At 38.4% G+C, this 26,224-nt stretch overlaps 1 protein-coding gene across 1 annotated transcript in view; it reads right to left on the bottom strand.

Moving 5' to 3' along the window:
- Window positions 1–26,224, bottom strand: part of LOC150080595 (cartilage oligomeric matrix protein-like) — a 301,419-nt gene that overhangs the window by 262,749 nt on the left and 12,446 nt on the right. The window contains exon 2 of the mRNA XM_090382000.1: window positions 19,320–19,496. Within this exon, the coding sequence (XP_090238126.1) occupies window positions 19,320–19,496 (177 nt within the window). The remainder of the gene's footprint in view (window positions 1–19,319; window positions 19,497–26,224) is intronic.

Here is a 26,224-nt window from a genome sequence, read left to right on the forward strand (position 1 = left end):
GAGTTCAAATCCCATTAATGATACAAGGAATTTGTGTCTTTTCCACACTGTGGCTAAGTTATTCAGTCTCAGGCAAAGATAACGTTTCCCCCCCCCCAAAAAAACCCTCAGATTTTTCATCCAGCAAAGCAGGCAAACCGACCAGAGTACGCAATTTATGAACATAATAGACATCTGTGGATGACTTCTCTCGGATAACCTAAATATGAAATATTTATTTTATTAAATCGCTTAATTTACAAATGCAAGTAGTCTGATTTTTTTTTTACCTTTTGAAATTTAATTATGTATCTTTTTTATAATAAAATGGACAAAGCTCAAAGTGAAATAAATAGGAAACAATATGCAAATAGAAATTATTTCTATAAAAAATTTAAATATAAAAATTATATTTAAGCAGGTGGAAGGCAAGTTGCGGTACTTCAGTTTTCCGCTCTTTTTATTGTCGTATAAAAATTATATAAAATATATAAACAATATATAAATAGAATATTAATACAAAAATGAACGTTTATGCAGATTCAGATTTCTTGGACTTAGAATATATTTTAGGTATTTTTATCTCAAATGAATGTTTTGTGATTTGTCTGCCTGCCTTTTCAAATACCACTAGTAATCTGCCGTCATGTTTATATTCCATCTTCCCTGGTAACTTCTTTCCATCTCCTTAATTTTTTGTGGAATCGCTCTTCCCGTTTCTTGATGACTGAACTAAGGTTTTCCGAGAAAAAAAAAAAAAAGCCTCTTAAGAAATGCTTCTACAAGGCCATCTGCATCTTAATTTTTAAACTTACCGAGCACCTCATCAACGATACTTTCAAAACTGTCATTTTTCTTGTTCCATAAAAAGTTGTGAACAACATTTTTAAAGCCAATCTACACGTCCGTTCTTATTTTTCAAATGTAGTCATCGTTTATTCAAATCGCTGGTTAGAAGTTGCCTTTCTTCATCTGTGGTTCAATGAAAATGTCTTTCTGAGTTTCAATTCAGATAAACTTAAATTGGTTGTAAAGATACTTAAAGCAATTACCATCATTATCTTAACCCTTTACAAATCGAACCCAGACAGTTGGCTGACAGGATAATTGGTCATTACTTGTTGATGTATTATAGATATCATAGAAAACAGTGGTTAACAGTCTTAATAATTTATTCCTCTCACTCGATCAAACCTCTGGAATCACTATAAGACATTATTTGAAACTACATTGGTTTGGCATTTCGTATAACAGCCCTGACCGCTTATCCACTGCTGAACAGAAAAACTTTTGATACTTAATTTATAAAAACTTTTCAGGTTTGCAAAGGGCCGTTAGGATGGGAATTAACGTGATCTAAAATTGCAGCTTTCGAATGATTCCTCGAGAGAACACACGCAATTTCCAGACACAATACACATGGGTAGAAGAAGTAACTTTCCTTCCGAAGTTCTTCAACAAGCTTGTGCACACCTACATGGACACTCAAAGGTTTTCGGCGGCGAACTCCGAATATGGCAGAAAAATATCCTGATCAACAAATCAGGATAATCAGATCACACTGATATACATGTAATATGGTTTTAACAATATAACATCACGATAGAGTGGAACCAGCGTTCAAGAGCCGCTCTGAAACAAGCTTGTGATAATGCGCTAAAGACGATGGCACAAACTCGGTTCTGTTTTGTTTCCAACAACTTTCTTTCATTTAATCATTTTTGGCAGGAAAAATAATTTCGACACATTTCTAAATGCCACAACCAATTTAGCAAGATGTGGCACTTGATAAGAAACATAGGCCAATTTGTAAAATGATGATAATGTGGAATCTGATCTCCTCTTGCAGCAATGCATAACTCATCTTTTCCTGCTGAGAGGTACCAATCAACAACGAAAATATTAGCTATCGCAGAGGAGTCAATGGCATTGGGAATGGAACAATGGATCTTCATTGATTATTCAATTCATTGAGCATCCAAGGCATCTTCCACGAGATTAAGATCGAAAAAAAAAACTCACTCCGCTTGCCAGGAAAGACCTATGTGATACAATATCATCCTCCACTCAAAAAAAATGCCTAATCAAAGGTTTGGGGGAAGATCCCGTACCATAGTCCGGGGAGTCTAATTTGTGGAAATGAAATTTCAAATATTTTTCGCTATATTTATTAAGGTTGCTTCGAAAATTAAAAAAAAGTATGCACCGATCAAGAACGCCACGTACAAAAGTACACGGATTTCATATTGAATATCCAAAGTAAACGTATATAATCACAATATGGAAGCAGAACGGATAAAATAAAAACGGGACTTATTATTGGTAATCCTATCTTGCCAGTGCAGTCGCTCTCAGCAGTAACAGTATCCTACTAGTAAATGTATTGTTTACCTTCTCGCCTGAGTCATCGACCATCCTACTGATCACATTACCTCATTAAGGTCCGAACGAAAGCTCAATTCTTTTGTTCAACCTCCGATGTCAGAATTTAAAAGAATTACTTCATAACCACCAAGGTCGCACAAAGGAAGTGTTAAGAAACGGAACACTCATCTAGCCAGGAACGTCAAGAAAGAAAACAAAACTCGCATTTTGTTAGCTATTAAAAGGAAGTGATCACTTGATAGCTGCACAGTCTAGTTGATAAACCAGTATTCTCTTCCTATGTAATTCCCTCAAAATTACTTCTGGTTTAAATTACTTTCTCCGCGAATATGGGCGTGTGTCTGTTCTCTTAGGTTCTGTCAAGAGAAGTGTACTCTGCAAAGATTAGGAAAAGTTGTCATCAATCTCACTTTGTTCTTGCATCGTTGAGTTTAACCACAAATACTGCCTGGTGTGTGTAATTAAAAAAAAAAAAAAAACCATGCTGAGCATTTTGATCTAAGATAATTTATTTTTTGAATTGGTGGATGGTGGATAAATGAAAGTATCGTTCTTAAGCAAATTCATGCGGGTTTGCTTTTTCCATGATTGAAGTCGAACGAATTTTGATTTGATTTCTGATACTGCGTTGAAATTCCACTGCAAACTTATAGTACTGTTCCGCAAAATGTTTTGATTTCAACACATAATTTAAGCTGCTTAAAGTGACTTTTGTTACTTCTATTCCGCTGTCTAAACTTCACTATTTTATGAAAAACAGAAGAAAAGATTATTGAACACATGCTTCCATGAACACAATACATACCTACTCCAGAATGGGCGTTAATACCGCTGTTTTGGTGTGAAATAGTAATTGCTATTTACATCTGAGGTCCTAACAACCAACACAAGCGTGGGTTGGTAGTGGCCTTCAAGTTATTTGAGAAATAGTTCTGGATGTCCCTCGAGCCCACACTTCATGAAAATACGTGGTCCATGCTTTCACACTGGTGGGAGCAATAAAGGAGTGTCTGGTCAACCAGATATTCAGGCGGCTTCTTAGTATATTTTGAATTTATGAGGCTCTCTTTAGAGTAAATCAAGGAATTGAATGAACAGCGTGAAGTGTTTATGCGTATACAATGTAAATGTGGTTTTCAGAATAGCTTTTTCTTTCTTTTTTTTTCTACTTTAGTTCCTTCTATTACACTTATTAAATTTTTGTTCTTTTCGTGGACCACATTAAGAAGAGAGCATAAAAATACTTGCAGAAATGCATCTAAGTGCTTACTGTAAGTAACTACAAGGGTTTAACACCTATAAGAAATAAGTTAGCAAACCCTCTGCTGCTTTTGCTACCACTTCTCACTGACCTTGTCATAGTGAATGAGTAGTGACTGACTTGAAAACTGGCCGCCTCAATTTATCCGCAAGAAGAGATCGTTACATGCGAAGTATTGCAGGATATGATGCTGCTTTTCCATCAAAACCTGGTGGGGGCGTTGTTGAAGTAGCGATACTTGAACTGCTGATTGTATTCTACATATTAGAATTTTACTCTCCTGGAATTAGTATTATTTTCTTATCGTAGAAGGTTATGCTAGACGACATTACCTGTACAATATTGCGACAGATAGCAGTAATAGTAATGGAAAATAATGCAAGAAAGCAAGCTTATAAAGTATCAAGCCAAAAAAACCTACACTGTTCATCCATCCGTATCCTCCAAGAATCTTTCTAGTTCTTCCTTGAATTTCCTTGAAAAAAAACCCATCCACTTCCACAATAGAGGGAAGCCTGTTCCAACAACCACCTGCTGGCTGAAGGCAAAAGTTCCACACATCTGTCTTGCAATCATCCTCCAACTTAAATTTATGCCCCCTCATGCGTGTAGTCACAGCAAGTGGAAGAATGCCATTAACATTCAGCTTACTCAATCCATTCAAGGCTTTAAAAACCTCAATCAGATCTCCCCGCAGTCTCGAGACGTGTAATTTGTAGAATTGAAGCCATTCTAGGTAAAAGCACCCTTTTGTTCCCTTCAACTAGTCTAGTCACCCTTCTCTGCATCCGTTCCAGCAGATCGACATCCTTCCTAAAGCTAAGCCTCCAGACCTATACACTATTCAAGATGCGGCCTAACCATGGCTTGAATGGTGGGCCTAAATGATCGAGTTTCCAAGAACGCTGGCTGGGACCGCCTTCTTTAATAAATATCGTAGAATTCTGATGCCATGTCTTCTCAATTTGCTTGCCGTTGCTTTTGCATAATAATAATGAGCCATTTTTGGACCAGTTTTTGACGATCGACGAAAAATGGCTTGTCAGCAACTCCAAATGATTGCATTATCAATTTATACCACACACACATTGAAGCACCCCACTTCTCCAACAGAAGATATTTCTGTATGTCTGAAACGATGAAATTAAAACTTGCGTTTTAGTTTCACCCTGAAAATCCACTAAATTTTTGGCCGTCTAATATCTCCAACTGTCACCCAATCGACTAAACTTGAAGTTTTCTCCAAATTCTCACTACCGCTTTCCAGATGCTACCTTAGAATTAAATCATGAACCGCTTGTCTTGATCATCCAATTTCAAAGTCACAACTTTAAACCGCCAAGGTATGCAAAGATCAAGATAACACTGCGCCAAAATATCTGAATACCAAAAATACATGTTTATAACAAGTACTCTTCGCCGGGATACCTTGCAATATTGTGGCCCTAAGCATGTCATCGATTTCACAACCCACTGGTTCAATCTCATTGCTATTATCGCTTCTGCAAAAGCTGACAACCAGATCTAAATAGTGATGGACTCGACTATTATTAATCATGTCAAAACAAAGTAAAATGCACAAAAACATTAGAAAGCAACGGGATAGTCTGACGAAAAGGAAAAAAAAAAAACCTGTCATATAAAAGCCACCCAAGAACCAACTCATCTACTCATGTTTTTTATCTCCAAAAATTGCTCGTGTCCTTTTGTCGACTTACCTGTTTTGTCGGATGAAAAACTCCAGTTTCCAGGGAGAAAAAAAAAAAAAATTTGCTCTCCAACCTTCTTCAGAACGACTAACTCAGCCACGGCGCGAAAAAGGCCCATAAAAGTTCCTTTCGTCATCGATGGATTTTTCAACCAGGGTCTTTTCCACCCAGTGTGTGTGGAAGTCTGAGATTATAACCACTATGCCATTTCACGCGGACTGCTCTCAAGACAAACAGCCTTTTCAAGAGCAAAAGAGTATTTAACTACGAGAAAGTTACAGTAGTTAAAAGACAAATCCATAAAGATCTAGACAGATGCCAGTTCCAATTAATAAAACCAAATCTTAATTTACTGCATAGATTATAAAATAAAATATTTATTTATTTTATTTTCTGTATTGTAAGTTAAGTGTCTTAGGTTCTAAGTAATATGGGCCATGTGGTCTATGTATATTTAGGTGTATTCTTTGGTCAGTTTGCTGGATGCAAAACCGAAGTTTCTAAAATAAAAAGCCATCCAATCCTCGCATTAGACCGACTAATTCAGTCATGTATTTTAAAAAAAAAAAAAAACAACGCCATTAACAAGTTAGTTAACGTACACAGTGAGTTACATCTTTATTCTCTATTAATTTTCTTTTTCTCTGATTAAAAGAAAATTAAAAGTAAATAACTAAATTATCTTGTTATCAATTATTTACTAACTGAATAACTAATATGATAATATATAAAAGTAACTGTTTTAACTTCACCGCACAAAGCTCCCAACGTAATATTTACTCTACGTTTAATAACACTTTGTAATTAACAGCGCGAAACTCAACAAGAATTTCAGGGTCTGTGATTTAACAAATTAAACAATCGTAACATCCATGCTTTTGTAATACAGTTTATTTATTTCTTCTTCGATTTTAATAACAATTGAACTACAACAGGTATTTAAAGTTTCTGCTGTGATTGATATAATAAGAAAATAGTAACAATTCATGATTTAGTCAACTGATAACAAAAAACGTGGAAAAAGCAACAACTTATTCGCGAACCGAGAACATTTCATTCTGCGCATCCACCATATTGCCCATTAATTCCTTCAATCTGCATATGGCACCAGATAATATCCAGTACTTCAGCTGCAATATAAGGGATTTGGGATAGTCTAGTCAACGTTTTCCAAACTGCTGTCATTGACGTACCTTCACGAGTTTTGTCATATCCGCGTACCAAATGTGCTATGATTTATTTAATTTTTTTCTTTAAATCGACTCACTTTAATACATGAAAACAATGTTATTAAATTTTAAAAAATAAACAATGAAATGCAAGAAATAAACCTAATCAATTTACAAAAATCCATATATATAAATAAGTTCCTCGATGAGAAGAATGGAACTGTTTATGATCAATCAATAATAAAAGGATATCGCCTTGATGTGGTTCACTTTAAGACGAAGATGAGATTTTAAGACGTTACTGGTTTTAGTTTTGCTGTTAATCAGCGAAATATATGCACGTGGTCGGAAAGGCGAAAAGGTATTTAACCGCCTTCTCTGATAGGGATGGATACCGAAAATTAATTCATAACGACACGACCTTATTCAACAAACTGTTGTTTCAAGAAGCCACCCGAAGCGATTTCCAATATGTGTTCTTTTGGCAATGTCCGCAAATGTCCCTCTGTGTATCACCTAAATCATTCTCGCGTTGGGGAACACCGACTCTGGTGATATATATGAAAAAATAACGAAGACTTTTGGTCCGCTTTTAATGACATCTGGGAAGGTTCGACAAATTATTCTGAAGGAACCAAATGAAGAATTGCATGAAAATCCACGTAGTCGAATTATATCGGACAGACAAAGAAATAATAATTGCAGAATTTCTAACGGTTCGATTTTAATGAAATTTGGGATAGCTTTGACAAGTCTTTTTAAAAGAACCAAATGTAGAATTTCATGACGATCCATCCATTAAGAGTACAGTTATTACATGCAGAAAGGCAGACATGGTTAAAATAATAGGCTCTTTACGCATATGCTAACACGAATAAAATTCCTCGCATCACTTCGAATTGGGCCTTTTCCACCACCCTCCTGATGCTGAAGGACAGTGGTTATCATATGCGTTTCTACAGTATATGGCGTTTCTTTATCGATAAACACTTTATCGATATGGATTTCAATACAGCTAGATAAATAAACAAACCGGTTTAGTTCATCCAGAGAAACAGGTGAACCGACCATAGAACACCCCCAATTTACGTACAATACTTTGACGCCTCATAGCCTTAGTTCGTTTTCATTTCTTGCACCAAAGCATTTTTTCTTTGTTTTTTTCAAAATTACTTAGTTGCTGGCAAAGTAATTTTACTAGGCAGAAACAACGCTGAAACGTGCTGCAATCGTATACTCATTGAAACCATCACTTTTGCGAATACAAGTAGCACTTGAGCTCCATGCCAAAGTAATTTTATTAGATCCGACATCGCTTCAACCTAAAGTGATGTTAGATGAACACCTGATCGACTATCACCTGATCAGGGGTAAAGGAAAGGGTTTTTGCTTCCGTAAAGGCGAGTACAGTAGTCTCCTACAGTTTTTAAATTCTGTACAGTGGGATCAACTGACGATGTTACCAACAGTAAATTCTAAGTGGGAAGCATTCAAGGAATTAATCGTGGAAGCTACTAAAAGTTTCATACCTATTAAGAAATATTGTTCAAGGTTTAGGCCTAAATGGTTGTCAAATGAACTAATGAGACTCGTAACAGAGAAGAAAAATGCATGGGATGCATATAAATTATCAAGCGACTCAGAAGCCTATGGCAGATATAAGTTAATCTGTAATCAGGTCACAAAGGAGGTTCGGCAGGCGAAGGCAGATTACGAGAAATCCTTGGAAAAAGATGCTAAGAAAAACAGCAAGGATTTCTTTACTTATATAAACTCTAAAAGGAAGGGGATGAATCTGATTGGTCCACTTGACATCGATGGTTCGACTGTTGATGATCCTGCTCAGATAGCAAACAAACTGAATGAGTATTTTGCATCTACATTCACACGTGAGGAATTATTAAGGTTTGAAAATGGCAGAAGGTTATCAAATTGTAGCAGGGCGCTTAATGATCTTGTAATAACTGAGAGCAAAGTGGAAGATAAATTGTTGAAGTTAAACGTAAGAAAAAGCACCTGGGGTGGATGGGATCTATCCAGTTATATTAAAGGAGGCGGCAAGGCAACTAAGCAAACCCTTAGCCATAATTATGAGAGCATCCTTGGACTCAGGGGAGGTTCCCACTGACTGGAGATGTGCAAATGTACCCCCAATTCACAAAGGGGGATCGAAGGGTGACACGAGTAATTACAGACCAGTTAGTTTAACTTCTGTTCCGGGTAAAATAATGGAGTCGCTGGTTAAAGATGCATTGCAGGATCATCTAGACAAGACTGCAGCAATAATTCAGACACAGCATGGGTTTGTTAAGGGAAAGTCTTGTCTGACAAATTTGATAGGATATTATGATGTGGTTACAAAGGAACTGGATGCAAAAAACAATTTTGATATCATATATTTGGATTTCAGGAAAGCTTTTGACACTGTTGCGCATGGAAGACTATTGTACAAATTGGAGCAGAATGGTATTAAGGGTAAGTTGCTACAATGGATAAAAGGATGGTTAAGTGCGAGAAGACAGAGGGTGGTAATCAATGGGTGCTGCTCCTCTTGGACTAATGTTATTAGTGGAGTCCCACAGGGTTTGGTGTTAGGTCCACTGTTGTTTTGTATATTTATCAATGATATTGATGAAGGCATATCAGGCTTAGTGTCGAAGTTTGCAGATGATACAAAGGTTGGCAGGGTTGTTAATGACAGTAATGGCAGTCTGCTACTGCAACAGGATCTAGATAATTTGGGCAGATGGGCTAAGAAGTGGCAACTGAAGTTTAACCTTGACAAATGCAAAGTACTGCATATGGGTAGAAATAACCCCAGAGAAACGTACCAACTGTGTGGTACTACACTTAAGGTGGTAGAAAATGAAAAAGACCTGGGAGTAATTGTGCAGTCAGATATGAAGTTCTCTGAGCAATGCAGACAGGCTGCCAGGGCAGGTCATGGGGTTTTGTCAATGATATATAGGAATTTTGCTAGCAGGGAAAAGGAGGTAATTATCCCTCTGTATAAGGCAATGGTCAGGCCACGCCTTGAGTACTGCGTACAGGTCTGGAGACCTCATTTTAGGAAGGATGTAGATTTACTTGAGCGTGTACAGAGAAGGGCAACAAGACTGGTGAGAGGAATGAAAGGATCCTCTTACCAAGAGAGGCTTAAGTCTGCAAATTGCAGTGGCTGGAGACTAGGCACCTGCGCGGTGATCTGATTGAGGTATATAAGGCCTTGAATGAATTGAGCGCGCTGAATTCTAATGGGATCCTTCCACTTGTTCACAATTACGAACCTAAGGGGGCATAAATTCAAATTAAGAAAAGACAGATGTAGAATAGATGTGCGGAAATTTGCCTTTAGCCAGCGGGTGTTTAATTGCTGGAACAAACTTCCATCTGTCGTTGTGGAAGTTGATAGCTTGAATAAATTTAAGGAGGAACTGGACCGGCATTTGGAGGGAATGGTGTGATTTTTTTTTTTTGGCTGATGCTGCATAAGCTCATACATTTGCTTTCTTGCATCACATGCCACTACTACTACTACCTCATTTCGGTGTGCATCCAGTGACATACTTAAAAATATTGAAGTAAAGGCTGAGAGCAAAGAACATTTTGTTGCATTTTGACATCCGGACTATCTAGAAATTACATATTTTCCATCAGGTACTAAACGCTGGGTTATTAAATCGAACTGTGATCAGCTGCACCCACATAAGTAATAATAATAAAAAAAAAAAAAAAAAAAGCCTCTTCCCTTAAGAATTCTGGCTCCTCAGCTGAACTATCACCAAACTCATATGGTAACTATCATCTATACATTGGATTTTTGAATTTTCTGGGCGCAACAACCTTGATCCGAAATTTTCAGCTTCTCTCAAACTTCTTATTAGATTAATTTATTTCCCAATGAATTAGAAAGGCGGTATTTTAATGTGGAGAGGGGCGCACGCAAGGTGCTGCCGGGCTTCGTTCCCTCTCCCAAAGATATTCAATTAAAATACAATTGAGTAATTTTCATAGTGACTCGTCCTCAGCCATACAGAAGAAAATCTTTATTGTACAGTAAAGATACAGATACAATATTGTGCCCGCCACAGCCAGGAGCTTAACAGTGATATGGGAATAATATATAAATATGTACAGTATAAAAATTTGTACAGTATATAAAAGATAACATAACAATTAAAAACGTAGCATTAATCTTTCAATAGATTGAGTATGTACATAGTTGTCAGGCAGACAGTACACCAAGGTATGTTCACGTTCATATGTACAAAGCACATATTTAAGCATATTCACATAAGTCAGAATATTTCAGTGCCAAATTGATGTTCGGTATTGCATTTTCTTGTGAAACAGTTCGTCAATTTGCCTGCGACGTGCCGTTCTGCGCCTCATAGCAGAAAGCAGGTGGAGGTATCGGTATGAGTCGACATCAGCGGCCAAACAAAAGGGGAACAAGTTCGGCCAACGAGCGCCTGTAATCGCGATTAGAAGCGAATTTCTGGAGGTCAACTCCGATCATTAGCAGGGCTTGTACTGTAGGAAGTACTTGTCCAGGTAGGAATCTGTCACTGATCTTCAGCCTGTTCCGTTGTAGCTGAAGAAGAGGGGTGGCTCGTAAGGACGGAAGTGGAACATGCCACTGGCATATATCCCAGAAGTCAGGGGAGTTGATTTTGCCAACCAGCATTTTGACTGTGGTCACAGTTCTCCTCATGCGGATTATTTGAGGCAGCCATGGGATTTGAAGTTGGTCGGCCATGCTGGTGGTCCTCTGCTGGGGGGGGGGGAGTCGATGTTTGTGGGTTGCCCACTTCAATATCCAGTATTCATTGGCGAAGATGGGCTTCATGAGAGAAGGTACTGCGGATGCCCATATTTCAGAGGCATACAGAAAGGTAGGATACACAACGGTTTCCAGGTATCTGATTGTGGTTCTTGCATCTGTGTTATGAAGGCTGATCTTGCGTAGAACACATTCGACGTGACAGTTGAATCTAAGGTTTGGGTCGAAGGTTACACCGAGATCTTTGTGTTTAGTTACACTTGGAATAACTGCACCATGCAGTGAGGGTTGTATGGATGTGGGACACTTCTTCAGAGAAAAAAACATAATAACGGATTTTTGGGGGTTCACTTTAAGACCGAAATGGTTGAGATGGCTAGAGAAAGCTGTGATCTTATTACAGATTTCCGATGTGATCACTCCCCTGTCGGCTGATGGTGGTATTTCCTTTAGGAAATTTATATCGTCGGCATAGATAATAACATCATCTCTGTTACACACAAACGGAGTAAGGAGGGCGGTAAAACGCCACCTTGCGGCACACCTGCATTGATGGATCGAGTATAGCAGAGGTTGCGATGAGTGAGGTACACTGTTCTATTCCAGAGGAACGAGTGAAGAAAAGCGAAAACGTCACCTTTGATCCGAAAGAAATTGGTTAGGAGATTCAGAAGGGCTGAGATGTTGAGGCTATCAAAAGCAGCTTCGATATCGGCATAAACAACCGCCATTTCTGATCTGGCCTCAAATGCATTCGTTTGGACTGCCAGAAGGTTGGAGACAGTTGATCTATTAGGGAGAACATAATGGAGTTGTTTTGATGATTGTGGAAGAAGATGGCGTGTTATATGCGGAAGAAGGACTTTTTCCAGTAGCTTTAGAAGGGTGGATGCAGTGGATATCTGTCTATAGTGCTTCGGCTGGCTTGGTAGTTGAACTTTAGGCAGTGGGGCGAGAGCGTATTTGCTCCAGGATGCAGGAAACACTATGAGAGAGGATGGAGTTGAACAAGTAGAGCAGAGGATCAAGGATATATGGACTGAGGCACCTTACGATGAAATGCGGGACTTTATCGACGCCAGTAGTGCATGACGGACGAAGCGAGTTGATGGCTTGACGGAACTGCTGTCGATCGATTTGAATGGAAAACAGCTCATCATCTGGACTAGAAATGGGGTCTGGTTGGTAATCATATGGTTGTGTGATGTTGTCTTGGAATCTGGCTACATAGTTGATCCATTCAACTGGATTGAAATTGGAACCTGGTTCAGAGTTACGGGTATATGGCACTTTGCCTTTGGATAAGGTCTTGTCAGTATATTCTTTAATGGCTTGTGATTTCAGTCTGTTAAACAGTGCTCTAGCTTTGGAATACTGAGTTCGGTCACATGCTGTACCAGACTGTTTCCATTGTTTATGGAGGGACTGTTTGCACTTGAAACTGTAATTTAGCTCCGAAGACCACCAAGCATTAGTTCTAGCGGAGATACTGACCTGTTTAGCTGCTGAGAAAACCCTTGGTGCAAAACTGCATGTAGACCACAGCCAGGACTATCAACAATTTATATTAATCTCTGGTTGAAATGGCCAGGGATTAATATGAAAGAATATTAAATATAAAAACTTATATACTATTATATTTTTATAAGCAGGACAGGGAAATGGGAAAATCCTAAATATAGTGGCAATAATCAGTCAGATTATGAAACTATCGTTCTTTCACACTACAAATAAACACGAGTTCAAATCAATCTTACTCTGCCTAGATTTTCAGTAGGGAAAACCCCCGATCTTTTACCAGCTCAACCTGTGGATGGTTGCTGGTTTTCTTTCAGGCACAAAAGCAACTTAGGGATAAGTCGCAATATATATATATTATTTTTATAAACTGCGCGTATTTTATAGTCGCTTTATGATTTCTTATCCAGCAAACGTGTTTTTTGGATAAACCCTTATTGATCTACGACAAGATTCGAACCCATATCTTTTCAACCCAGTGTTAGGAGGATGGTGATTATTATAACCACAATGCTACCAGCGGTCAGTTATACTCTCCTGCAGCCACAAAAATATCTACAGTAAAACTTAATCCCGAAGAAATGTCACCACAGAAAATCCTTAAGTGAGATCTTTCATACGTGCATCAATGATAGCAGGTTGCACAAATTCATTTCATAAAGAAATAATTCCCCTTTATTGCTCAAGAAATTTAGAATTTGTTTTATCAATAAAAAAAAAGAAAATATATCTCCATAACATGGCAGAGAGGTTTAATCAAGTATCTGCGCAACTGATAACTGGAAACCAATTCAAGTGTGGAGTAACTTAATAAAAGAAAGGATAAATATTTCAGAATGTTCCAGAATTATAATTTATAATAAAAGTTCAAGTGTTTTTATCTCTACGACATGATTAGAAAACGCTCTCATTCAAAGGGGATTAGTAAAGCAGATCTTTAATTTACCACAGAACAATGTAAGCTCATTTATGTATTCCTTACTAAGGAGAAATATTTTAATAAGAGAAACCTGTCCAAGGGCCGAAGAGATCAGTTCAATTCTGATCGAATTCGGGAAATAATCATTTCCTGTTTGTTTGTTGTTTTGTTTTTTTTTTTTTTTTCCAACTTGGAAAATCGTAAGTCTCAAAGGTTGTTCCATTATACAACACACTGTAATTCATTTATACTCGACCAAGCGTGTATATTCACTTATTAATTCATTATATAGTAATCCGCATCTTTTCACCACATAAAAGCTTCGCCATTTACCTCGTTTTCTGAGAGCACAATAACATCCTCGTAAGAAGCCCATCAGTGTCTTTTTAATGAAGGTGTGCCCCGATTTAACGACATCATCGTTGGATATAAACAGAACCAATTTTATTTTTCGCCCGGGACAAGGGGGTGTAGCAAAGTCTTTTTTTTTTCATCAACCTTAATAACTGAATGGATGGGCGTACGGGTCAAAGGGCGCTCTCTGTAAAGTCTCGAATCCCGAGCTGACAGTATTAATAGGAAGATGAATTAGACTTCATTTGGAGAAAAGCGAGCAGTCAGTTATACCCTCCTGCAAGTAGGAAAATGTCTGCAGTAAAACTTAACAACGCAGAAATGTCACCACAGAAAATCCTTACGCGAGATTTTTCCTACGTGCGTCAATATTGATTTTGAGGAGCGTAGTCGATTCTGTCAGTCCTAAGGGGACCACAATGGACTGCATAAATCGGGGGGGAGGGAGAAAAAGAGAAAGTGTGCACGCGCTCCGTTGGCTCCAGAAGGACGACCACTTAATGCCTAGACTACTTCACCGATAGCGATATCTACTATATGTGTCTTCGCTGACACAACTTCCTTTTTCTCAAAAGAAAAAGGACCCTTTGTCAAGTAGACAACCAAATCACTTTTCATTTGTCAAATAAAAATTACAAATTTTAATATGTATAATAGCACGTTTGACTATAAATTCTTTGTACAAATTACGAGTCTTGACTGAAGCAATTTTTATTGTACTGTATATTAATCGAATCATATAACCTAAAATAGCACACAAAATAATATTGTAAATAGATCTCTCTCTTTCAGTTCATGTTAAAAATACTCCATTCTATTCAGTCGAAGCGAAAGGCACATTTGTAAAATAAAATATCCTTCTTCGTTATTATGATTACTGATGACAGATGAAAGGACTGTGACTTTAAAAAGTTTTCACTGTATCTTAAAACATATGTACTGATCACTCAAGTTATGATGCTAACGCCAGAGGCGCTTTTAAAAATTTCCTTTTATATAATGCGGTTGATCCTAGCTCTTTCGATGCTTATTGTCGCCTTCTCAAGTACATCATCAGTGCAATAACTGCCATGATAAAATATTTAACTATGGTCAAAAATTTAATATCATAATGTAGGCTCGCTGTCCTTTCTTTTCTTGTTTTTAAAATATGGGACATCCCTTTGGAGAATGGGAGGAATTCACGCTTTCGGATGCCAGCCACCTAGGATGATTTGCAAATTGAGTATCTACTCCGGGATTTCTTACTAAAGTTTCGTAAAAACATTTCCGACAGCATGACAACCAATTTTATAGTTAAAGGGTTAGAAAAGTCATGTCTAACGAAATCAATATTTTCACAAAAGAAGAGAGTCATGCAGTAATCAAAACACCCTTTTTCAAAAGGACTGTCCGGAAGGAAATCCATAAGGATACGATTGACATGTTACATATCTCAATACGATTGCCCATCATATAATATCATCAAGAACTGGGTTGCTGAAATTAAAATGGTATAATAATAGTCATAAAAGATGAACCGTAGTCTGGACGGTGTCAATCACAGAAAACATTGCTCTTCTTTTCCCGAATTTAGATAATTGCCGGACTGAATTAAATACATAGCAAAGACACTAACTATGTCCTGTTAACGAGTACATTACTATTCACAAAAGGCTGAGCATGTTTCATGTATGAAATTTGGATTTATTCCTATGATCCAAAAATCAAGAGAGTGAAATCTTGAAAGATATCCTTGCCACAAAAATTTCAAAGTGTGCCATCAGCTACAAGATGATGGCATCAGTTTTTCGGAAGAAAGGAAGGGTGATATTCATTGATTAACTTCAAAGGATAAATTCATCACACGTGAATATTGTTCTTTCTTTTTTCTGAAATTTCATGAGCAATTAAAGACCAAAATTCGTGAGAAATTCTCCAGGTGGATCCTCTGAAGAGTTCCTGCATAAAAAAAAATTCCAGTCACAAGCCACGAATAACTATGGATACATGGTTACGAATTGTTGTCATACGCATCTTATTCTCTAAATATGACTCCTTCCAATATTACTAACCCCCTTCTCATTTATTCGTACGGAACTACAACAGTGGGGTCTACTTAAGGGGTTTGGAAAAGATTAGGAAATGTTCCTGCAAGCGTGTAGCACTTAGAGACAACTGTTGAATAAAATTTAATTCATTTCCAAATTGCTTCATTCTATGTTTGGGCTAGGTTATTTGGTTTTTAGGAGCATTAGCAACTAAGGCCATATTGCTCCGGGAATATGCGGTGGTCATTCCCTGACCCTTCCGCATCCTCCGTACTTAGTGGTGACGGGCTCGAACCTTTGGGCTAGGAACTTATCAAATACCCCTCGTAAACATTGTGTAACGACAAAAATAAATCAATATTAATGCTAATTATTATATAAATCTGCGGTGTGTTAACTGTGTGGGGTAGAAAGAGAATGGCAAAGGCCAGTCTGGACATAGCTATGGACTATGTCCAGACTGGACTGTCTGAACATAGGATTTCCTCGGTGTCACAATCAACAGTCAAAAGGAATTTTTGCAAGAATCAAAGAACACTTTCTTTAATCCTTGATACCTATTGTTGCACACTGAATACCATGTATTATGGCTGCACATAGTGTGTATTAAGAGCAGATTTGCACGTTGTGCGGGATGAAAACCTGGTATAATTAAAGGGGAAACTACGCCTGAAATCGTTTAACTACAGCTCTGACTGAAGAGGCTTTTAAAAAGTCCTCCAGTCTCCCACAAGAGGCTAGAGGAATTCTTAAAAGCCTCTTCAATACCGGACATGACGGGGCGATTGTATTTAAAGGGATAATCGGACGCAAATATTGATTTATGTTCTACAGTTTTGCAATGAACTATATTTGAATACTTAAAGAAACAAATTAAGAATTTCTGAATGGACCAGGCCCTGGTCCTCCAGGCAAATGAAATCATCTTTCAATGACAAACAAAAAGCCTATCGAAAATGCCGAAAAACACGAATCCCAGAATCCTATACTTATTACACAGTAAATAGAGGAGTTTCCCAAGGAGAGGCGCTCTCTGCGACTCTATTTGCCACAGCCCTCAATCCTTTCCTCTCAACCTGCAATAACGTTCTAACCTATGCAGACGACCTGAAAATATTCTTTTCATCCACCAGTAATGACAGTGAGCATAACGTTTCTCTAATTGGGCTTGAAATTAACCCTCTTAAAACTGCCCAGATGTCCTTCTCTAGAAAGCATAAAATACATAAAATCACCATTCTCTTAAATGGCAAACCCACCCAAAAAGTCGATCATCACAAGGATCTGGGAATTACCTGGGACAACAGGTTATCCTTCACTGAGCATTTCACTACCGCCAGAAAGAAAACACTAGCCGCCATCTGGCGCTCAAGACAAGAATTAGCTGGGGGGTTCAAAATGCTCAACTGGTGAAGGAATACATTGTTAGGTGCATTGCCCCGGTGGCCTTATACGTTTCGGTCATCTGGTCCTCAGCTCCTGAAACGTACGTTAAAACCTTCCTAAACATAGAATATTGGATACTCAGGTGGCTAAACAAGATTTTCCAATTCTCCTTCACTGTCTCCAAAAGGCATTTTGTATGCAAATATGGAGTGGACACCGTGGATGTTTATTGTTATTGGGACAAATATTCACAAATATTCAAATACCCACAAAGTCAGAGGCAATCGTGCAGCCTGTAAATTAAGCCACTTCACTCTAATCTAAACTCCTTGAAAAGTTTAAACAGGATGTTCCCACTAAATACCATAGAAACCCTAAACCGATTTCAAGTTAACTGTGAAAAAAAACTGTGCTCCAATAAGGCCTACAGAAAGACTGTCTACCAACAAACAGCTGAGTCCAACAGTACTAACTGGAACCGATCGTCTTTTAGTTACTCTGAGTAATGCTGTCATCACGACATTCGAGTACGAAGTTAATAAATTTTAGTGTTGCAAATGCTCCTCTACGAAGACATCCAGAAATGAACAAAAAATTGTATTAATAGACATATTTTTCTTTATTGCTAAACTGTAAATATTTTTGTAAATTTAACCTCTGTATTGTAAATATGCCCGTCTGGCTTGCATGCCGTACAAGGGGCGATCGTGTGTAACACTCAGCTGAAAAATAAATAAATATAAACGCAAATTATTGATCCTCTTATTTCATCTCAAAACAGCACGCTTTAAGTGATGAGTTTACAGGAAATCGTATCATTATCATTTGAAGTACCTTTGAAAATGTCACTACTTCAAAAACTAGACTCAAGAGGATTAAAATCCTTTTTTTTTTTTTTTTTTTTTTTTTGCTATGAAACCTACCGGATATTACACAAAAATTTGAATCTGAGCTCTTAAATTTTGCTTGTAAAGATGTAACCATTAAGCTTTTAGAATTCATTTTTATTTCTCCGCCTGGAAGTAAAAGGCCGGATCCCAGACCTCTCTAATGCGATGTAGCCGGTACATAAATTTCCATTCAATGCCACTTGCTAGAGTAGAAGAGCTTCTGTGTTTCACATTTATAGGGATATGAGTCTAAAACAATTTTTATTTTATGGACTCATATCCCCATAAAGTTAAATGGTAACTAAAATAATATCAAGCTAATTTACAAATAACTTATTTTTGTGAAACTAATCGGATTCCTCCATTTTTCAAACCTATAAGTGCTTCGGAAAATAAACTGTTTTCTGGAATGTTCATACAGTCTGAAGAAGCAGCAATTAATTACAACCTCTTCAATTTATTCTTGTATTTTACAGCTATTTATCTCTTTTACTTTATTCCAAGATGTTTTTCTTATTATCCAGCGCCCACTATTAACAACCTGATTAATAAAGATGTTACAGACTACACAAACAATGGCTTGACAAGATAAAAACACTGTTATTCTCTTTTTTTTTTTTTTTTTCTCTCTCTCTCTCTCTCTCTAAGAGGAACTGGATGTTCACACAGCTGTTCTGGTCTATGTCCTTGGTCCCTTCTATTCAGTTGCATAAAGGCAGCCACCACATATCTTTAACCAAATAGAAGATTTTATGGTTGAACTACTCCATTGTCACTTTCAAAACGAAGACCCCAGATTTTAATTAGCTGTTAAAGCTTTTTTTTTTTAATAATTTTCGAAAGGCAAGTCAGGTGATTTCTTAACGATAGCACTCTATGAAAGAACTTGAATTCAATAAGTCAACAGAATTTGTTTTCAATATGCAGTGCACTTACCTTGTGCCTTTGTTCGCTCCAGAACGAGCGTGAACTCGTGCATCGTGCCTGGAAAGTCGATGGCTAGAATTAAGTGTTCCTGTCGTAATCGATGACGTGGGGTTAGATCTTTCACAACAATGAACACTTCTCTTTCTGGAACAAGAGCCAGCGCCCTCTGTAAGATGCTTGTTGTTCCTGAATGATAGAGAAATTATTGATCAATTAGAGACAATCCAAATGCAATTTGACTACAGAGAAAAGAATTAATGTCGTGTAATTAAATAAAAAACAGAATTGTTGAACTAATGCAAAATTCGGGTGCTCAGGTTCATCTACGCTCTTCGAACAAGTGACTTGGACAACTGCTAGAATCATATATGAAAATTTAACTATTCTTATTCGGAAATTATGTTTCTTAAAATTATAATGCCCTATTTATAATTTTAATTATTACAGAAATTCAGTTTATTTTTTATTTTATTTAACATTAATTATACAGAATGTTCTAAAATGTGAGTAGGATTTGAATACGTTATTTTAGAGTCGAATATTTACAGCCATTCTACCAATACCATTCCAATCTGCCATCAAGCACGATAGCTCTTGGCTTGCTACTGGTATGTTAGAGTACAGCCTTTCAAAATACTCATTGTGAGGCGAAGTACTGAACCAAAAACTTCAAATGTAGAACCTAAGGGTATAATTTAACCCAGGAAATGGTTTCCCCATGAGAACTTGCATAAGAATGCAAATTTATCGAATTATGCGGTTTCGAAAAGGCACTTGTGGAACTCTATTCTCGCATCTTCCACTGAATCACAGACACTCACAATACCACTTGAGTTGGAAGCCGTTGTTTCTTCCGGGAAATCAATGGGTGATCATGAGCATATCATGGTTTCATATCTCGAGCGTCCTAGCATTAGTGATTAAAATTGCTTGTAGAATTTCGCTGACAATGCAGGACAAGCTCATAATGATGTGTGGTTTCAGCAATTTCAACTTAGGCTGAGTAACATCTACGGCTAGTAGATGTTAACTGAGATGTTTTCTCCTTACGCTCCTCAGTTACCGCAAACATCTACGGCTAGTAGATGTTTGCGGTAACTGAGGAGCGTAAGGAGAAAAACGATAGGTGCCTCCACGTTTGAGTATGGAGTAGGTTGGCTTAGCGAATGACTTTGAGCCGAATATGGTTTCCTTCTTACTGTAGTTAAGAGTTTACTTTGGCAGTTTTGAGGAAACCCCTTTACCATTATTATGCTCCTCAGTTACCGCAAAGTTTTCTGTTTAATACTCGCCGTAGATGTTACTCAGCCTAAGTTGAAATTGCTGAAACCGCACATCATTATGTTGTTGACTGGCTTGGATGTTGATCAAGTCACCTTGTACCATATCTTCAAGAAACTGCACTAGTTTGCAGTGCAGTAACATGAGCGGGAGTTCAAGCTTTGAAGATAAAATTGAGCCCGAGTTTACAAAACAGTTTTGAAAACGTGAGAAGGTAATTTAAGACAAAAATCTTTTTTGTCCATATATCGTAATCCTTCGTAAACCGCAGGGAATACGCTCTTGAAATGGTTAAAAATACGAATACGATAAGAAAAAAAGAGATAAGCAACAGAGTGATGGAATAAAACAACACATTCATATTGAGCACTTCTTGAACATCTAGAGGACACAATAATAACGGGTAAAATAAATGGTAATTTACATTACTGCATAACAAACAATGCAATCTTCAAAGCATTATGAAAGAAAAGAGTCTAAAACACGTCCAGGGAAATGTAAACGTTAGTCGGAAACACAATCTGCAGAGGTGGCGACAGGTCCACGCCCAACACTGTATACCAAAGGTCATCACCTGTCGGAGAGAGGTTCGCAAACGGAAAAAACAAAAATTCTCACGTACCCCGAGTGATCTGAACCTGTCAGTAAATTATGAATGATTTTAGCTTAACGTTTTCCTAAGTTAGTTCCTTATTAAGGTGTGATGCTTAAAATATCGATCATATATTGAATGCACCTCTGTTCGTGTTCTGTGGTAACAAGAAAAAATGTTTAACATTCACTCAACATTTTATTAATTATGCTAAAAAGGTATAAGGAAGAAAATTTACTATCTATCTATATATATACAGGGTGTTTCAGTTAAACGTTTCAGAACTTCTAAGAGGGGTAGGGTACATCCTGACAACTCGAAATCATATAGAAATGTGGGGTCGGAAATGCTTTCCTGAAGCGGTGTTGTACACAGAAGCACCATAAAAAGAAAAGAGACCGTAAGTGAGAAATCGTTTTAATAATACATGAAAAGAAGCAAAAGGTACATGGATTAAAGTAAGTGTTTGAAATTTCTTCAACCTCGTATTGCTTTCGCACAGTGGTACCTTGGAAAATGTGCTACAAATCCCCTTTTTCCTGCTGAAGTGTTGTTTTCCGATGAGGCATCCTTCACAAGGGAAGGAATTTTCAACACGCATAACGACCATATCTGGGCGGTCGAGAACCCGCATGCAATACGACGTCGTGCAGCACAGATTCGATTTTCGGTCAATGTATGGGCCGGTATTATGGGAGATCACCTCATCGGACCTTACCTGTTACCGTGTCGTCTAACCGGACCTATCTACTTGATCTTTCTGCAGCAAGTATTGCCACAACTTTTGAGAGAGGAACAGATTTCTGCATCTACGCAACAGACAATGTGGTTCCAACACGATGGAGCCCCTGCCCATTATAGCGGAGATGTTCGTAACTACCTGGATGTCACATTTGGTCAACAGTGGATCGGACGTGGTGGTCCCGTGCGTTGGCCTGCTCGGTCACCCGACCTATCATGTCTTGATTTTTATTTCTGGGGTCATATGAAATCGCTAGTTTATGACACCCCTGTTGACAATGCTGAGGAGCTGGTTGCAAGAATCGCAGTAGCTGCCGAAGAAATTCGAAATTCGCCTGGAGTATTCCAGAATGTTCGGATGTCCATGCGTCGGAGATGTGAGGCGTGCATTGTAGCCCGTGGAAGAAACTTCGAACACTTACTTTAATCCATGTACCTTTTGCTTCTTTTCATGTATTATTAAAACGATTTCTCACTTACGGTCTCTTTTCTTTATGGTGCTTCTGTGTACAACACCGCTTCAGGAAAGCATTTCCGACCCCACATTGCTATATGATTTCGAGTTGTCAGGATGTACCCTACCCCTCTTAGAAGTTCTGAAACGTTTAACTGAAACACCCTGTATATATATATATATATATATATATATATTAGTGACGAGTGCGCCAATGAGAGGGTAGAATGCAAACAAATCTTCTCCTTTCCTCACCAGCAAGGTGCAGTGGCACAGTGCACTGGATTCCCCAGGTCATGGAGGACACTGAAACAATGTAATTGCTATTGGTCCCTTGTGGATATGTGTTGTCTTATGTCAAGCGGCCCCTAAACGTTAGTTCAACTCCGCCGTGGCTCTCTGTGATGAATACAAAACTCTGTACAATAGACAGAGATGAGTGTACTGCTATGTTTGCCGAGTTTGTGTTGTTTAGTTGCTTCTGGCCACTTAGCTACTAGGAAGCAACGATCACCGGGAAGGCTGCTTCACAGTACCCATCCACTCCACGAGGAGGTGGACTACAACTATTCACGCACCAAACTAAAATGTATTATTACCAGCACCCACAGGAAGAAACGTAAGTCGTATGAGTGCAACAGTCTCCTATATTCACATATGGTGGTGAAGATCACAGTCCGCCGGTCCAAAAAAAAACTATTTATTAGGGTCACCCAAAAAGTTACTTCATCTACCCAGGTGCATTCTGTCTGTAAAATTCCATGTGTTCTCTGGTCGATTTGCTTGCTTTAATGGACGAAAAATCCCATCTCGAGTTCCGAGGAAAATCCTTGCTATCTACGGCTGGGACTGACTAACTCAGCCACGGAGTGAAAAAAATCGCGTGTGTACCCTATTTGGTTTTTTTTTTTTTTTTTTTAAGGAGCATTAGCTACTAAGGCCATATTGCTCCGGGGATATGCGGTGGCCATTCCCTGACCTTTCGCATCCTCCGTATTTGGTGGTCACGGGCTCGAACCCCGGTCTAATCAAGAAGCGTGCACTATGCACTGCTGCTCCTGCCCACGGAGGCGCCGTGTGTACCCTATACGCACGAAAGATGTTTTATGTGTAAACATCTTCGACGACACCTGCTAAATTTCGAACAACTAGAACCGAAATCATGAACGATGCAATTTCGCTGCTTACTCTACCGAATCAACGTTTGGAAGAGTTTAGGCCGATAGCCTAATTACCCATTTAATTGTAGCCATTTGTTGAATAGTACGATTGCAACAATACAAGTATTTGTATTCTTACAATCATGTTGGCTCATGTTACTCTGGCATGCTTAGTCGCAAATCACCCATGCAGCGCTATCGAGATCTGCAAGAAACAACAGTATCCACGCATAATACACTATCAAAACTATGACTTGGCACAGGATCTCAACGAGTACAAACTCGAGATGGTAATGTTGCACATTCCATTTCGCAATGAGGAAACAGAGATACTGTCAGTGATGAAATATGTCAAGATCTACCAAGAGAATGAAGAGCTCATACTAGGTCGTAAATTGTATGAATCGGACTTGGACATTAGCAAAACGAGTGAAATATGAAAGACAACGTGTCAAGACAACGACGACGTTGACCCAGACGAAGCATGCGGTAATGACCTGCATACCCTTGTAACGTGACTGCGAGAAGACCTCTTTCGAAACTTTGACAATCATCCAAACAGCGAGATGAATGAGGATCTATAGTTCGCCACGCTTAACCGAATCAGTGTAATTGCAAAGAAACGCGAAAACTTGATTACCAACGAGGAATCTGAACTTAATGAGAATGGCAAATGACAAACAAAAGATTATACTCATACATGTAATTTGGAGTCTACCACTCCCAATCGCGAACCGATTATTCTTGACCGGCCCAGCTGGTTGCAAAAAAACTTTTAAGATTCGGCTCTTGATGGAAATATAGAACCGCTACGGTAATACAGACGGGTGCTGAAACGGCTACATTAAATGCGCTTCAACTGGTAAGGCTGAAGCGAACGTAATGTAATGACCTTGGATGTGCTCAGAGTTGGTTTATGCTAGCTCTGAGCACATCCAAGATCACTGCCTTCAAGATATCCATTTCTCTGGTTACCAAAAGATTTCAGCCACGGGTGGTAATAGTCAGCCCAAAGCCACCTAAGTGGTATGCCCCGAATCATAAACGTTTTCCCACAACCAACTGGTTTATGTCAGCTCAGAACACAATCAAGATCACCTCCTATGATCCTTTGCGCGATTTCCTCTCCAGACTCTGTTTTCTTTGTTATGAACCGGAAATGCGAGAGTGGAATTGAGACAGCATTTAAATTCTATACGGTGGGACCAACTGATGATGTTACCAACAGCAAATTCAAAATGGAAAGCATTCCAAAGAATTAATCTTGGAAGCTACTAGGCGTTTCATACCAACTAAGAAATATTTTTCAAGGTTTAGTCCTAAATGGATGTCAGATGAACTAATGAGACATATGGCAGAGAAGAAAAATGCATGGGATACATACAAATTAAGACGTGACACAGAAGCCTATGATAAATATAAGCTAGTCTGTAACCAAGTCAGAGAGAAGTTTAGGCAGGTAAAGGCCGATTACGAGAAATCCTTGGCAAAAGCATCAGAGAGTTCTTTACTTATGTAAACTCTAGAAAGAAGGGGATGAATCAGATTGGTTCACTTGATATCGATGGTTCAACTGTTGATGATCCTGCTCAGGTAGCTAACAAACTAAATGAGTATTTTGCATCTACATTCACACGAGGAGTTATTCAGGGAGGGGAATGCCAGAGGTGAGTTAAACTCTGGCAGTGCGCTAGATTATTTTGTAATAACTGAGAGCAAGGTGGAGGAGACATTGTTGAAGATAAACATAAGAAAAAGCACCTAAGGCGGATAAGGTCCATCCAGTTATATTAAAGGAGGCAGCAAAGGAAGTAAGCATATCATAATTATGATAATTATTAATTATCAATATTTCTCATAATTCTCATAATAATTAACCATAATTATGAGGGCTTCCTTGGACTCAGGGGAGGTACCCACGGACTGAGGATGTGCAAATGTGACCCCAATCCACAGACGATCAAAGGGCTGCAAGTAATTACAGACCTGTTAGTTTAACTTCGGTTCCAGGGAAATTAATGGAGGCACTGGTTAAAGAAGCACTGCAGGTTCATCTAGGCAAGACTTCAGTTATAGCTCGGACACAGCATGGGTTTGTTAAGGGTAAGTCTTGTCTGACCAATTTGATTGGATACTATGATGTGGTCACAAAGGAACTGGATGCAAAGAATAATTTTGATATCATATTTTTGGATCTTACGCCTTTGATACAGTGGCACATGGAAGGCTGCTGCAAAATTGGAGCAGTGAGGCATTGGAGGCAAATTGCTGCTATGGATAAAGGGATCATTGAGTGGGAGAAGACAGAGTGGTAATCAATGGAGACTGCTGTTCATGGACTAATGTTATTAGTGGAGCCCCCAGGGGTCAGTGTTGGGTCCATTGTTGTTTTCTGTATTTATTAATGATATTGATGATGGTATATCAGGCTTAATATCTAAGTTTGCAGACGATACGAAGGTCGGTAGGGTTGTTAATGACACTAATGACAGTAGGCTGATGGGCTGAGAGGTGGCAACTGAATTTTAACATTGGCAAATGTAAAGTACTGCATATGGGAAGCAATAACCCCAGAGTAACGTGTGAACTGTGTAGTACTACACTGACAGTGCTAGAGAATGAAAAGGACCTGGGGGTAATTTGCAGTCAGATATGAAGTTTTCTGAGCAGTGCAGACGAACTGCAA

The sequence above is a fragment of the Mastigoproctus giganteus genome, chromosome 9 (assembly GCF_048544385.1).
Source record: "Mastigoproctus giganteus isolate SK-2022 chromosome 9, ASM4854438v1, whole genome shotgun sequence".
Classification (NCBI taxonomy): Eukaryota; Metazoa; Arthropoda; class Arachnida; order Uropygi; family Thelyphonidae; genus Mastigoproctus; species Mastigoproctus giganteus.